The 12,587-nt window shown below is 39.3% G+C and overlaps 1 protein-coding gene across 2 annotated transcripts; it reads left to right on the top strand.

Moving 5' to 3' along the window:
- The first annotated feature begins 1,262 nt into the window (after window positions 1-1,262).
- Window positions 1,263-12,347, top strand: LOC122657028. Of its 2 annotated transcripts, none has more exons than XM_043851766.1 (4): window positions 1,263-1,528; window positions 1,737-1,856; window positions 1,965-2,035; window positions 11,869-12,347. In XM_043851766.1, the coding sequence occupies exons 1-4, from the start codon at window positions 1,361-1,363 to the stop codon at window positions 12,110-12,112; spliced, it is 603 nt and encodes a 200-aa protein (XP_043707701.1). In that variant the 5' UTR covers window positions 1,263-1,360; the 3' UTR covers window positions 12,113-12,347. The 2 variants fall into 2 exon arrangements, with proteins under 2 accessions (XP_043707701.1, XP_043707702.1); XM_043851767.1 differs by having other exon boundaries at window positions 1,264-1,530; window positions 1,742-1,856.
- The last annotated feature ends 240 nt before the right edge of the window (window positions 12,348-12,587 follow it).

The following is a 12,587-nucleotide window of genomic DNA, read 5'->3' as shown; positions in this document are numbered from 1 at the left end:
AACTAAAAGACAAACCTCTCTGGACCATACCAAGTATATGAATGGAGCCTTTCATATATGTTACAGGTCACTTCAAATTATGTGCCATTCATGTAAGCCAATGAAAGATACAGGAAATGGAATCTATGCTGAACCCAAATTGTTGCCATGTTAGTAAAACATAGCTTTCTATACATGTTCAATTACATTTTCAAAACCTTATCCGATTCCAATGTTTGGAGGCAGTTACTTGCTGAGAGACTTGATTGCTCACTTTAGTTCCAAAAAGCCAATACTAGGTCTAAGAATTTTAAACTAGGAATTGGGTTGAATAAGTCCTATAGATTTCGATTTGGGATTGGATTGGAATTGGCAGAATTGGTCTCAGAAACCCTAGAATCATCCCCTAAGCTATGAAAATTAATTTAAGGGCCCAGTCTCAAAAACCCTAGAATCAGGTGCTTTGGAACGTCAGAATCAGGATCAGTCATGGCCAATTATGATTCAAATTAGTCCGATTTTTTAAACAGTGAGTAGATCACATGGAGTACTTATTCTCAGGGGATCTCAAGGCGTTACAGCGTGAACGCCAGAGCTCATCATTTTTTTGGTCAAATAGCTGAATAAATCCGACTAGAGAGATTCACTCAAAAAAGAAAAAAAAGAAAAGAAAAAAAAAACCGAATAGAGAGAGATGCAAGTATGATTCAAGAAATCAGGAGCAGATCGGTCTGAATTGGCTGATTTGAATTGAAATAGCCGATTCCAATATCGATTACAGCCGATTACTTGGCTCTCTCCAGCAAATCATTCATTTTCATATTTGATTTTGTCATAAAACCCAATTTAATGACCGATAATATTCTCTTAAATTCCAATAAAATCAAATCAAATACAAAAAAAAAGAAAAAGGTAACACGTGTCAAGCCCACGTGTTAGTTGAGGGAGCTGTTAGGTCATACTTACGCGTGGTTGGAAGACTAATAAGACTAACAGAACCTATGACGAGCTAAAAATGTATAGGAGTACGTGATATGACGTTTTTGCCCTCCATCCTCACGTCAACCTTGTAAGAAAGAGGGGTAAAACAAGGTAAACATTCCATTACTCTTTCGCATCAGATGCGTCGAAGACGTACGATGAGATCCTGCCATCATCATCTGCGACTGAGAGAAACGCCATGGTTTTCTTCAACTTTTGTTCTCTGATTCCGAGTTTTACTTTTGACACCTCAAAAGCAGTTAAAAGGCATTACTTGCCCGAACTTTCACGTCTACAGATTTGGAAGAAAGAGGGAGCAGAGACAGAGAGAGAGAGAGAGAGAGAGAGAGAGAGAGAGAGAGCGAGTTGATGATCTCAATGACAAGATAGGAGTAGAGATATGGCTGCAGATTCATCAGAAATCAGATCTAATGTGAAGGTGAAACCCAACCAAGATGCGTCTTCCAAGGGCAAGGCGGTTCTATCTGTTAACAAGAAGATTGAGAGCTCAAGCAAACATTCGGTTGATTCTAGGAATAAATCTGTCTCCACTATTACAAAACCAGAGGTAATCCACTTACCTCCATTATCGGTTCTTCAATTTTAATTTTGCCTATTATTTTTTCTTGGCTGATCGATTTGGGCTAGCTTTATTACTGGTTATTACTTGGGCATATAAATTCAATTTTTTTTTTATCCTCCCCCTTTTGAAGATTCTAAGTTCGATTGGATTGAAGTGATCATGTGAATGTATTTCTGTTGTTCTTGTTTCGAAGGTGAAGAAGAAATCAACATCAAATTCATCGGTGTCGATCACCAAGACCACAACAACTGTTAAAGTGAAAGGGAAAAAAGTTTTCACTTTGGCCGGCCAGAAATATGATCCTCCTGAAGAGGTTCTTTAGATTTGTATCTTTTTCTCTATTGATCTTCTCCATAGCATGTTTTCTCATTTTCTAACTTGCCCCTTGTTTCTCCTTTTCACCTCTTGCTTGTTTTTGCAGAGGGAACCCCTTAGGATATTCTACGAATCCTTGTCAAAACAGATACCTTCAAGTGAAATGGCTGAATTCTGGTTCGTTTCTTCCTACTTTATATTAACATTTGCCCTTTCCTTTTAACACGTATGAGATCTTGTCAACTAATCTATCTTGAACTTGTCCATGCCTGGAGTTGAGCCTACTGACAGAATGGACTTTGAAAATCAGAGTATTGTCTTGAAAAGATACCTTAACATGTTGGCCGTATTTTGTTAAATCAACTCAGAAATGCAATATCTGTCTTGTTTGAAAAGTAACTAAATAGCCTTCCAATTGTTATAGAACCCACAATGCATGTGAGATTTGACCTTCATAATAAAGGTCACAAGAAGTGCAAAAGATAGTATCCGAACTCGATAGATTTCTAAAAATTGCAATAGGAGTAGCTCAAAACTAAGTTTAGAATCACGTAGTATTGGGAGGGAAGGGTGTAAAGAAACCCCATCAGAAAGTGATATAGAACCTGATTCTATAGGCTCCCAAGCAGTGGGGGGACACAGGACTTCTACCCTAAATTGATGACTCAAAGTTAGCTCCAATGTTTTTTTTTCCCCATTGAAAAACTACAAAGAGAGGATCTCAAATGGGCCCAAGACAATATTGAGATCCTTTGCAACAATGTTATTAAATGCATCCAAACCTCACATCGCCTTAGGCTCATTGTCTTGTTTAATTGCATTAATTCAACTTGAACATTAGCTTTGCAATTCAACGTCTCAGTATCTTACCAATCACTTGAAGTTGTCATACTGCACCTATTTCAGAAAAAGCTGCCTTTATGTCATTGTCAAATTCAACGATGATTTCAGTCTTGAATGTTGCATTTTTTCTTTAGCCATGCCATCTTTCAATTTGCCTACGTTTGCTTAGTTTTGTTTCACCTCATCACTCATATATTGATTTCAATGATTACACAAAGATAGATTGAAGTGAGACACCACATCTATCCATTGATCTACTTGCAGGCTGGCTTCTCCTGAAAATCCTCTCAAACAGTTTTGGGTGGATCATCAACTATATTTGATTCCATCACTTCATCATCAACCTCATTTATAGTTTGTTGAACCATAGGAATAGACAGTGGTCTTTATATGTGCTCAGGGATGAAAAAGACCATCTACCTTTTAGAACATATCTTGCCCGTACATCATGACAGCATTCAGGTCTGCATTCCAACAGTTCCCTCATACCACAACTTTTGCCCAAGGAATAATATTACCCTTGGCACAAAATTATAATTACAACTTGCAAATCAACAAGAAATGCTGGGAATTCTATGATCTTGAGCAGGATATTCTCCTAATATCCATCTAACAAGTCCACTGAAATTTTATTTTCATCAAAATGAACAATAATTGTGTACAGCTTCTTTCCAATTGATAAAACTATTTTAACTCGTGTCTCTTTCAAGAATTGTGCATTTTCATGCAGTAATCTCATAATCTTGTTGTCCTTTACTGATTGAGCCATAAGTAGACATGCCCAATAAATGTTCTCTAGATACTGGTCAATTCCCATCTTCCCGGGTGATTTCCTTTTCTGATAAATGCAGTTCACTATACAAGCTCAGAGGAGGCATCTACAATCCCTGCTCAAAGCCAACCCTGACATGAGTATAATATAGACCATGCAAGATGAATGAACTACTCATGGCCTGCTTAGCCACAGCATGGCCTCAGAATTACCTTGGTGCACTGCAAATGCCTGCTTGACAACTGAAGAAAAAAGCACATAGGCTAAGCCATTGCTCTGATTACAGTACCCGTAGAATTCCTGAAAACGTTTCCCAACTAGATATACCTCTTATCAGTGTTGCAAGCAGCATCATGGCCAACTTTACAGCCCCCATCTGCTAGCAGACTCCAGTGGAGGACCCTAGCACGTTATTAACAAGTTGCTGGTCCTGAGAGTACCCAAGACAAGACTGTTAATCTAGTTCTGGTTCAGAAACTCATGGCAAGAATGATGCACAATCTGCCCCACATGTTCTGGTTTCACATTCTTCTGCTCGAAAACAAAGGCATTGTGTGTCTTTAATTAAACTAAGTAGCAATTCTGCAAGGAAGTATCCCATCAGTGGTTATCTTTCCTAGGATTGCAACCTAAGGTGACAAATCAGGGATCACAACCACTGCCATGAGGAAATCCAATCCTGCAGGGACTGGTCAATCCTCAAGTATAGGACTTGCAAATAATGCATTGCTACCAAATTTGATTTAAGGTAGCCAAGGTTTTGGGATTGGTATTAAAAAAGATGCATTGGTTTTGGCATAGGATCTTGAAAACTAGGATTTAACATGGACTAGGGGTTGATTTGTATGAGAACAGCAAAGTATTATCAAGTTCTATATAGAAAAGAAGAAGTTATTATAAATAAAAGCTACCAACTTTTCTTTTGAAATTTTCTAGTTTACTTGTAGATTTAGCACATCTCCTAAAAATCAGAAGGATGCCATTAATGTCTAATGAGGCACGACAATGAAGAGAGATCCCATCCTTTTTCTAGATAAACAAAGAGTTATGACTGTTCAACACCCTTGTTAGAAGCACAAGTTAGATCTTTTCCTCCCTCTAGCAATGGTGGAAACTTTATTGAACCTTGCAGCACATTTTTTTTTGGGTCTGACATTCACCAGATGCAACTGTTGAGGCAAACACTTTAAGTATTATTCTGTCGGTATTTGAATAGTGTAACAATTACAGACCATATGTCTATATAGAGGTTATCAAACTCGGCCTTTCTTTATGTTTAGTAAAAAACAGTGATCACCATTTCAAGTCTTATGACAACTACCTGGCCATATCAGGTTTCACCATTCTGGTCTATCAAAGGCCATATCTTCTAACCTGTTTCTCTTTATGAATCATATCTTATATAACGGACGATACGTTATGCTTGATTGAGAGGAATGATTTAGTTGCTAGTGTGACAGCCCTATTCTATTTATAATAAGTGACATACAGGTACAAGTACATTAATGCCCCTATGGACAGATTTACCCTTATACCCATATTACACCCGATATTACAACACTCCCCCTCAAGTTGCCAAAACAACTTACTACTTAACCCCTTTGTAAACACATCTGCTAACTGATCTCCAGATTTTACAAAGGGAATATAAATCAGCCCTTGATCTAGCTTTTCTTTAATGAAATGATGATCAATCTCCACATGCTTGGTGTGATCATGCTGGACTGGATTGTGAGCAATACTATAAGAAAGGAAACATGAAGGTCTAAGTCTTTCAAGAGGCCTTGAAGCCACATCCACTCACAAATGCCACGAGACATGCCACTAAAGTCAGCTTCAGCACTAGACCGAGCAACGACTGCCTGCTTCTTACTCCTCCAAGTAACCAGGTTGCCTCCCACTAAGATGCCATAACCAGTGGTAGATCGCCGATCATCTAAAGAGCTGGCCCAATCAGCAACGGTAAAGGCCTCAACTCGCAAATGCCCATGAGAAGAGAGAAGGATTCCCTTTCCTGGTGCAGAACTCAAGTAGTGCAAGATCCGGAACACAGCTTCCAAGTGTGAGTAAGGATCATGCAAAGGCAATGCCAGGATGAGTGTGGGATAGTTAAATCAGCTCTCCAACCAATCTCTAATACTGTCTCTTATCCACCGGGTTACCAGTCTTACTAGTGAGATGAACATTAGCTTTAAGAAGAGTATTTGAAGATCTACAGTCCAACATCTCTATCTTAGATAGGAGGTCAAGGGTATATTTCCGTTGAGATAGAAAGATACCCTTGGTAGAGCGGGCAACCTCAATGCCAAGAAAATAGCGCAGCTTACCTAGGTCCTTGATCTCAAACTCTTGACCAAGGTAAGTCTTTAGGCGAGAAATTTCCTCTGTGTTGCTCCCAGTGACAATAATGTCATCAACATACACAATGAGGAGCAATCTTGGAGCCAGTTTGCTTAATGAATAGGGTGTGATCAGTATTTCTTTGCATGTAACCTATGGATACCATAGCTTTGTGGGATCTCCCAAACCAAGCACGGGGAGACTGCTTCAGCCCATACAAAGCTCTCTTGAGCTTGCAAATCTCTCCCTCAGTTTTCTGGCATGAGAAACCAGTAAGGATTTCCATGAACACCTCTTCTTCCAGTTCACCATGAAGAAATGAGTTCTTGACATCAAGTTGTTGCAAATCCCATCCTAGATTCACATCATAAGAAAGAATCACACAGATTGTAGTCATTTTTGCAACTGGTGTAAATGTCTCCTAGTAATCCAAACCATAAGTCTGAGTAAATCCTCTTGCAACTAGCCTAGCGTTGTATCGGTTCACTGTCCCATCCATATTTTGCTTTATAGTGAAAACCCACTTGCAACTCACGGTCCTTTTCTGAGGTGGTAGAGAGACTAAATCCCAAGTAACATTCTTTTTCAGGGCTTGCATTTCAATCATGGTTGCCTTCCACTGTGGTTTTGTGATAGCTTCCTGCCAATTCTGAGGAATGGAAGGTGTCACAGGAGCCACTAGGTTGGTGTCTATTTGCTGCTCACGATGACGATGGGCATAAACTTTTATGAGCATCTGAACGTGAACAGGAGAAGACTCCTCCTGGATTGAAGGAATTGAAGGAGAGGAGTCATAGCTAAGGAAAGGCACACCTGGAGGCACATCTTCACCAAACAGAGAAGACTCCTCTCCCCCTCCCCCCAAAAAAAAAAAAAAAATGAAGAGCTGCCGGAGAGTAATAGGCAGCGGACTCATAGAATGCAAAATCTATAGAAACAAAGACCCGATGAGAAGGGTTATAGCACTTGTAGCCCTTCTGGATAGCAGAGTAGCCAATGAAAACACACTTAAGTCCTTGGTGATCGAGCTTGCCATGAATATGGTGATTCTAGACAGAACAACCACATCTGAAGACTTTAGGAGGTATAAGAAAGGTGGAAGAACCCTGGAGAATCTCAACTGGAGCCTTGAAGTCAAGGACACGAGTCGGCATCCGGTTGATGAGATAAGCAACATTGAGAACAGCTTCGCTCCAATACTGAGGGGGAACATTCATTTCAAACATAAGAACGCAAACTACTTCCAACAGATGCCTATTTTTGTGTTCAGCCATACCATTTTGAGCCGGTGAATGAATGCAACTGGTATGATGGATGATCCCCCTGAGTATCAAGATAAGACTGAAAGGAACCCTCAAGATATTCCCTACCATTGTCACTATGGAGAATTTTGATGGTAGAATTAAACTGGGTATGGACCATGGTATGGAAAAGCTGAAAACAATGAAATACTTCACATCCAAGCATCTCGTGTATGACAGTCAATAAAAGTCGCAAACCAAAGATAACTGAAAATAGAAGAACAACGGCCAGAGTCCCATACATAAGAGTGAATTAACATGAAAGGAGAAAAACTTCTATTATTCAAACTGGAATAAGTTGCACAAGTTTGCTTGGCTAAAACACAAGCATCATAAAAGAAATCCCTGGGATTACAATGCCAAAATAAACTAGGAAAAGTTGTAACCAAAGTGCCAATAGGGGGATGGCCTAAACGCCTATGCCAAAGAAGTAACTCAAAAGATACTGAAGGAGAACTAGTTTGATGAGCTTAACCCCACTGAAGATATGTCATCGTCAAGCAAATAAAGACCACCATGCACTCTACCACAACCAATCATTTTCTCCGTCATCAGATCCTAAAAAATGCCATGAGAAGGGAAAAAAGTCACTTTACAATTCAGGTTAGTAGTGAGACGACTGATAGAAAGAAGGTTAGTAGAAAAATCTGGGACATGAAGAACAATAAAGATAAAGAGAGAGAACAAGTGATAGGTACCTTCCCAGAAACAGTGGAAAGAGAACCATCAACTACTCTAACCTTGTCTTTACCAGAACAAGGGGAATACCGGAAAAAAGAGACTAAAAGAGCCAGTTATATGATCAATGGTACCAGAGTCAATAATCCAAGGACGAGAGACAACCGATGAACAATGACCACCAAAAGAAATACCTGAGTAGGCAAGGTGGGAGTCAGAGGAAACCAGAGTAGATGTAGAGGCGGAAACGGGAGTGGATGGTTCCAAGTGAGTCATCAAACGCTTAAGAATAGCAAACTCATCCTGGGAAAGAGAGGTATTGATACTATCAGGAACTGGTTCAAAAGCTTCTGTGTGATGTGCTGCCTGGGAGGATCAACCATGGCCACGACCTCATGAGGAAGAAGTAGGACGGCCATGTAGTTTCCAGTAGAAGTCCTTGGTATGACGTTCCTCACCACAATAGTCACACCTGACTAGTTCCCTATTAGAGGAGGCACGATCAGTCAAACGATTACTGGATCAAGGGGGACCACCCTTAGGCTAAGTGGACCTAGAGAGTAAGGTTGATCAGTCTTGAGTAGTATGTTGTGGCATAGCATTGTGGTGGCTGTCTACTAACTGAATTAACGAGTAAGATTGCTCCAAAGTAGGGAAAGCGTCCCGGCTAAGTATCTGGGCATGAATTTGATCGTACTCGACATTCAACCAAGCTAGAAAATTATAAACCCAAAACTTAACTTCCCGTTTCTTGAAGGTAGTCGCATTTACAGTACAGGTTGCCTGAAAAGTATCATAGAAATCAAGCTCCCGCCATTGACTTCGCAGCTCGGAATAGTATTGAGAAAGAGTCTGGTCCTTTTTCTTGGTTTCATGAAGCTTCTTACACAGCTCATAAACCTGAGCATCATTCACAACCTGAGAATATGTGTACTGAGTTACCTTCCAGATCTTAGTAGTACTATCCAATAGAAGGTAACCTCGAGCAATCTGAAGTTGCATAGAGTTGATGAGGAAGGCCATCACCAGGGAGTTATCAAAACTCCACTTCCTCTGTGAAGCATCAACAACAGTAGGCCTTGCAGTGTCACCTGTCAAATAACCTGTATAGCCACGGGAATCAATGGAAAGATAACAGAATCAAGACCACGTCAGGTAGTTGCTCCCATCCAATCGGACAGAGCTAATAAGGAATGAAGGGAAATCATTATGAGTTCCACGAACTGATCCTTCAATCCCAGTGGATGCAGTAAAATCAATTGACATAGTTACCACTCAGATTGATGAAAGAGGTAGATCGAGAAATGAGGCCTTGAAGAGATTGAAGAGCAAACAAAGGACCAACAAAAAGTCGAAAGAGGGATCAAAACCCTGAAAAAGTCGATCTACCCCAAAACCCTGAAAAAATCGATCTCAAACCCTGAAGAAAAAGTGTTTTTCATGTATGGGTCTCTCAAATCATTGTTCGAGGGAGAACTGAGAGCCCAATGTGATGCAATAGAAGTAAGGTGGGCTAGATATCGTTCTAGCACAAACGACCTCAAATCCACAAGGTAGAAGAAAGGGATAAAAGTGTCAAATTTCCAATAGATTTCAGAATGACCCTACAGTTCCAGATGAGGCCTTATATAAAGGCGAATACAAATTAAAATTAAAAAAGAGCGCCACTAATTCAAAATTAAAAAATTGCGCCAAATTCAAATTTGAAATTTAAATTTCAAACTTTGGCAGGCCTTTTTGCCTTTGAAATGCGCCCGGATGGCCAAAAAACGACTTCATCACCGTCAGAGGCTGTGAGTCCTGTAGAGCTCCTTGAGATCTTTGATTAGATATATTATGGTACCCAACTTGTTTAGTACCTCTGCACACTCCAGGTGGACTTTTTCTGTTGGTCCAATCGGCTCAAGTACTTTTCTGAAATATTTTCTACATTACAATGAGAGAGAGGAAGACCCTTGGTGGTCTAGGATAGACCTTTCGAGAGTAGAAGATGAAACCAAGAGTAGAAAGGTGTTGGGAGTAGTCAGAGAAGAGAAGGTGAGAGGCTGAGAGATGGAACCAAGAGAGAAAAGGAGGGAGAGAGTCGGTGGAGGCTAGGGCTGGGATCCTGAGGTGGATCTCAACTCTGATACCATTTTTTATCGAGAGGAATGATTTAGCTGCTAGTGTGACAGCCCTATTCTATTTATAATAAGTGACATACAGGTACAAGTACATTAATGCCCCTATGGACAGATTTACCCTTATACCCATATTACACCCGATATTACAACATATTTCAATAACTGAAGTCTGTAGCTCATTTAGGCTTATCACCTTCTTTGACAGCACATATCACTGTCAGACTCGAGATATATGAGAACCATGTGGCAATGTGTAGGGTTCTGCCAACCTTTTTATAGATGCAGGGTAGCTCAATTATTTCCTCCTTAGACACAATTAACATGTTTTTCTGGACCATTGCTCATGAATAACATATTTGAAGTAGAGCTGCTTGGTAAAAAAGACTTCTAAAGTGGATTTCAACTGTCATTTAATGATGGCAGAAGGAAATGGATGCATCCTATGGTTTTTACAAATTGGCAGGCTAAACCAAGAATGCATTGATAACGAGTGGGCCCAAATAATTCAATCGGGGTAGTTGCTGAACCATACCACATAGTTCCAGCAACAACAAAGGCTGCAAAAAAGACAGCAGCGATACTACTAGAAAGTAGATAATCTATTTGATGAATAACAAAGAAAATTTTATTTACAGTAATAAACAAGAAAAAGGAAGATGCAAACAAATTCAAATTGACAGCCCAACAGTAGTATCAGACTCATATTATGAATCTTTCAACTTACACCGACTTTATTGAGCAAATCTGCCATTTGGTTGGCTCATGTAGGTATTCAAGAGAACGTTATATTCATTGGAAATGATACAATACAAACTTTTTTAAGAATACAGGACAGCCAACAGGGCCTCTTAGTACAGGAAGAAGCCTAGTTGAGCAAAAGAACAGTCTTCCTTGGCCCTCTGCTCTGTTGGAGACTAATGACTTATATGGTTAACTATCATTCGACTGATTCAACAATAAATGCAGTTGCACCAACTTTGGTATCAAACTTTGGTTAAGAGAAACAAAAGGCAGATGGTAGAGGACTTTTGTATGAATTGCTCTCCCTATGAACATACTTTTCAAAGCCTTCCCACTTTTAATTTATGTGATTTGAGTGATTTTAAATCTTGATGATGGGAATAAATCAGTGAGGCTGGATTCCCAGCCTCGAAGTTTTTCCTTTTTCTTTTCCTGCTGTGGATCAAGTAAAAGGTGGGATATCTTAAAATCTTCTTTTTTCTCGCCCCCCCCCCCCCCTCCCCCCAATATTGTATGAAGAGTACTAGTCATTTTTAATGAAAGGGCATAAGAAAGCACCTCACAACTTTCAAGTTATTCATTTTTGACATCCTGTAGAAAGAGTACATAATCACTTTATTTTAAAAGGCATGACAAAGTACCTCACCTCTCTCTCAGGAGCACATAAAGGGTTTTCTGTTCGAACTAATCTAGTATTCAGTACTGTGGTGTCCCTTTTCCACAGTTTCCCCTGTTATATGTTTTCAGGTCTTCCTTGTATGTTAGTTGTCATTCAGGCTACTCATATTTTCTGTAGGGGGGAATTATTGTCACCTGACATATACTGACAGTATTTGCAAAGTATAAGATGCAGAATATGCATGATTTAATCTTCTTGCATTCACTTTGTCATCTTACAGCTCAAACACAGTATAAGGACATTGTTATGGCCATGAATAGAAAAAGACAGCATTTCCAAAAATCTAATTTGTCAATTACATACATATTCTTGTTGACATAATCAAGATCAAGTTTTGAACTTATTTTCTCAGCAGATGTATGTATGCATACAAGAACTGAAGAAACTGGTAGTAAATATGTACATAGAGTAGAGCTTTCAAAAATTGATCTTGATTAAGGTGAAAGATGAGACAATCCACTACACTTTTGTCTATCCAGTATTTGACTATTTTATCGTTAAATGACAAAAGGATAACCTACTTCCCTCTTCAGGATGATGGAACATGGCTTGTTGTCTCCCGAAAGAGCGAAAAAAGCATATGAGAGGAAGCAAAGGAAGCAACAACAACTAAGGATGGGAACTCCCACTAAGCCTCTGAAACTGGACAAACCAGAAAGCTCACAAAAGCAGCAGCAGGCCTCAAAGAACAGTGATCTAAAAGTCAAGAAAAGAATAATGACAGAGAGCAATAGTGACGATGATTTCATTGTGAAGTATAAGAAAGTAAAGGGATGAGAAAGCTGAGTTTAAGGGTAATCCTTGGTTTCTAGCAGTGTAAGGCTAACTTTTTTCCAGAGTAGCACGGAAAGTTGATTAGATTCAACATACAACTTGAACAGATGAACTGCCAAAAGGAAGGCAAGCCTTTTTAGGCATTCATACACAAAAGGTAGACATTCTTTGTATCTTCTAACTCATGGCAAAAAGAAAAAATTTTAAAATAAGCAGCTGACATTGGATTTTTTCGTCACCTGAAGCATCTTTATCGTACTTTATAACACTAAAATTGGATTCTTATGATTCTTTTGAGAATAGTACATGAAAGATCTTTCCTTCTGCAAATGTTCTGATCATGCAGGAAAGTAACTGAAAATATTAATATTATAAATGACTAATGCTAATAGATTGCCAAACCCACAAGTTATTGTCGCTTGAACATGACTCTCTAAATAACCTGCACTCTGTATCATTCCTCCAAGAAAGGTATCAT

This window comes from Telopea speciosissima, chromosome 3, assembly GCF_018873765.1.
Source record: "Telopea speciosissima isolate NSW1024214 ecotype Mountain lineage chromosome 3, Tspe_v1, whole genome shotgun sequence".
NCBI lineage: Eukaryota > Viridiplantae > Streptophyta > Magnoliopsida > Proteales > Proteaceae > Telopea > Telopea speciosissima.
The sequence above is the reverse complement of the archived record's forward strand: the minus strand, read 5'-3'. Positions and strand labels throughout refer to the sequence as shown.

Bases quoted from the DNA above. Each gene is read 5' to 3' on its own strand.
- LOC122657028 (XM_043851766.1), top strand. From the start codon at position 1,361: ATGGCTGCAGATTCATCAGAAATCAGATCTAATGTGAAGGTGAAACCC. The intron at 1,529-1,736 runs GTAATCCACTTA...CTTGTTTCGAAG, and splicing joins CCACTATTACAAAACCAGAG to GTGAAGAAGAAATCAACATC. The intron at 2,036-11,868 runs GTTCGTTTCTTC...TTCCCTCTTCAG, and splicing joins AGTGAAATGGCTGAATTCTG to GATGATGGAACATGGCTTGT.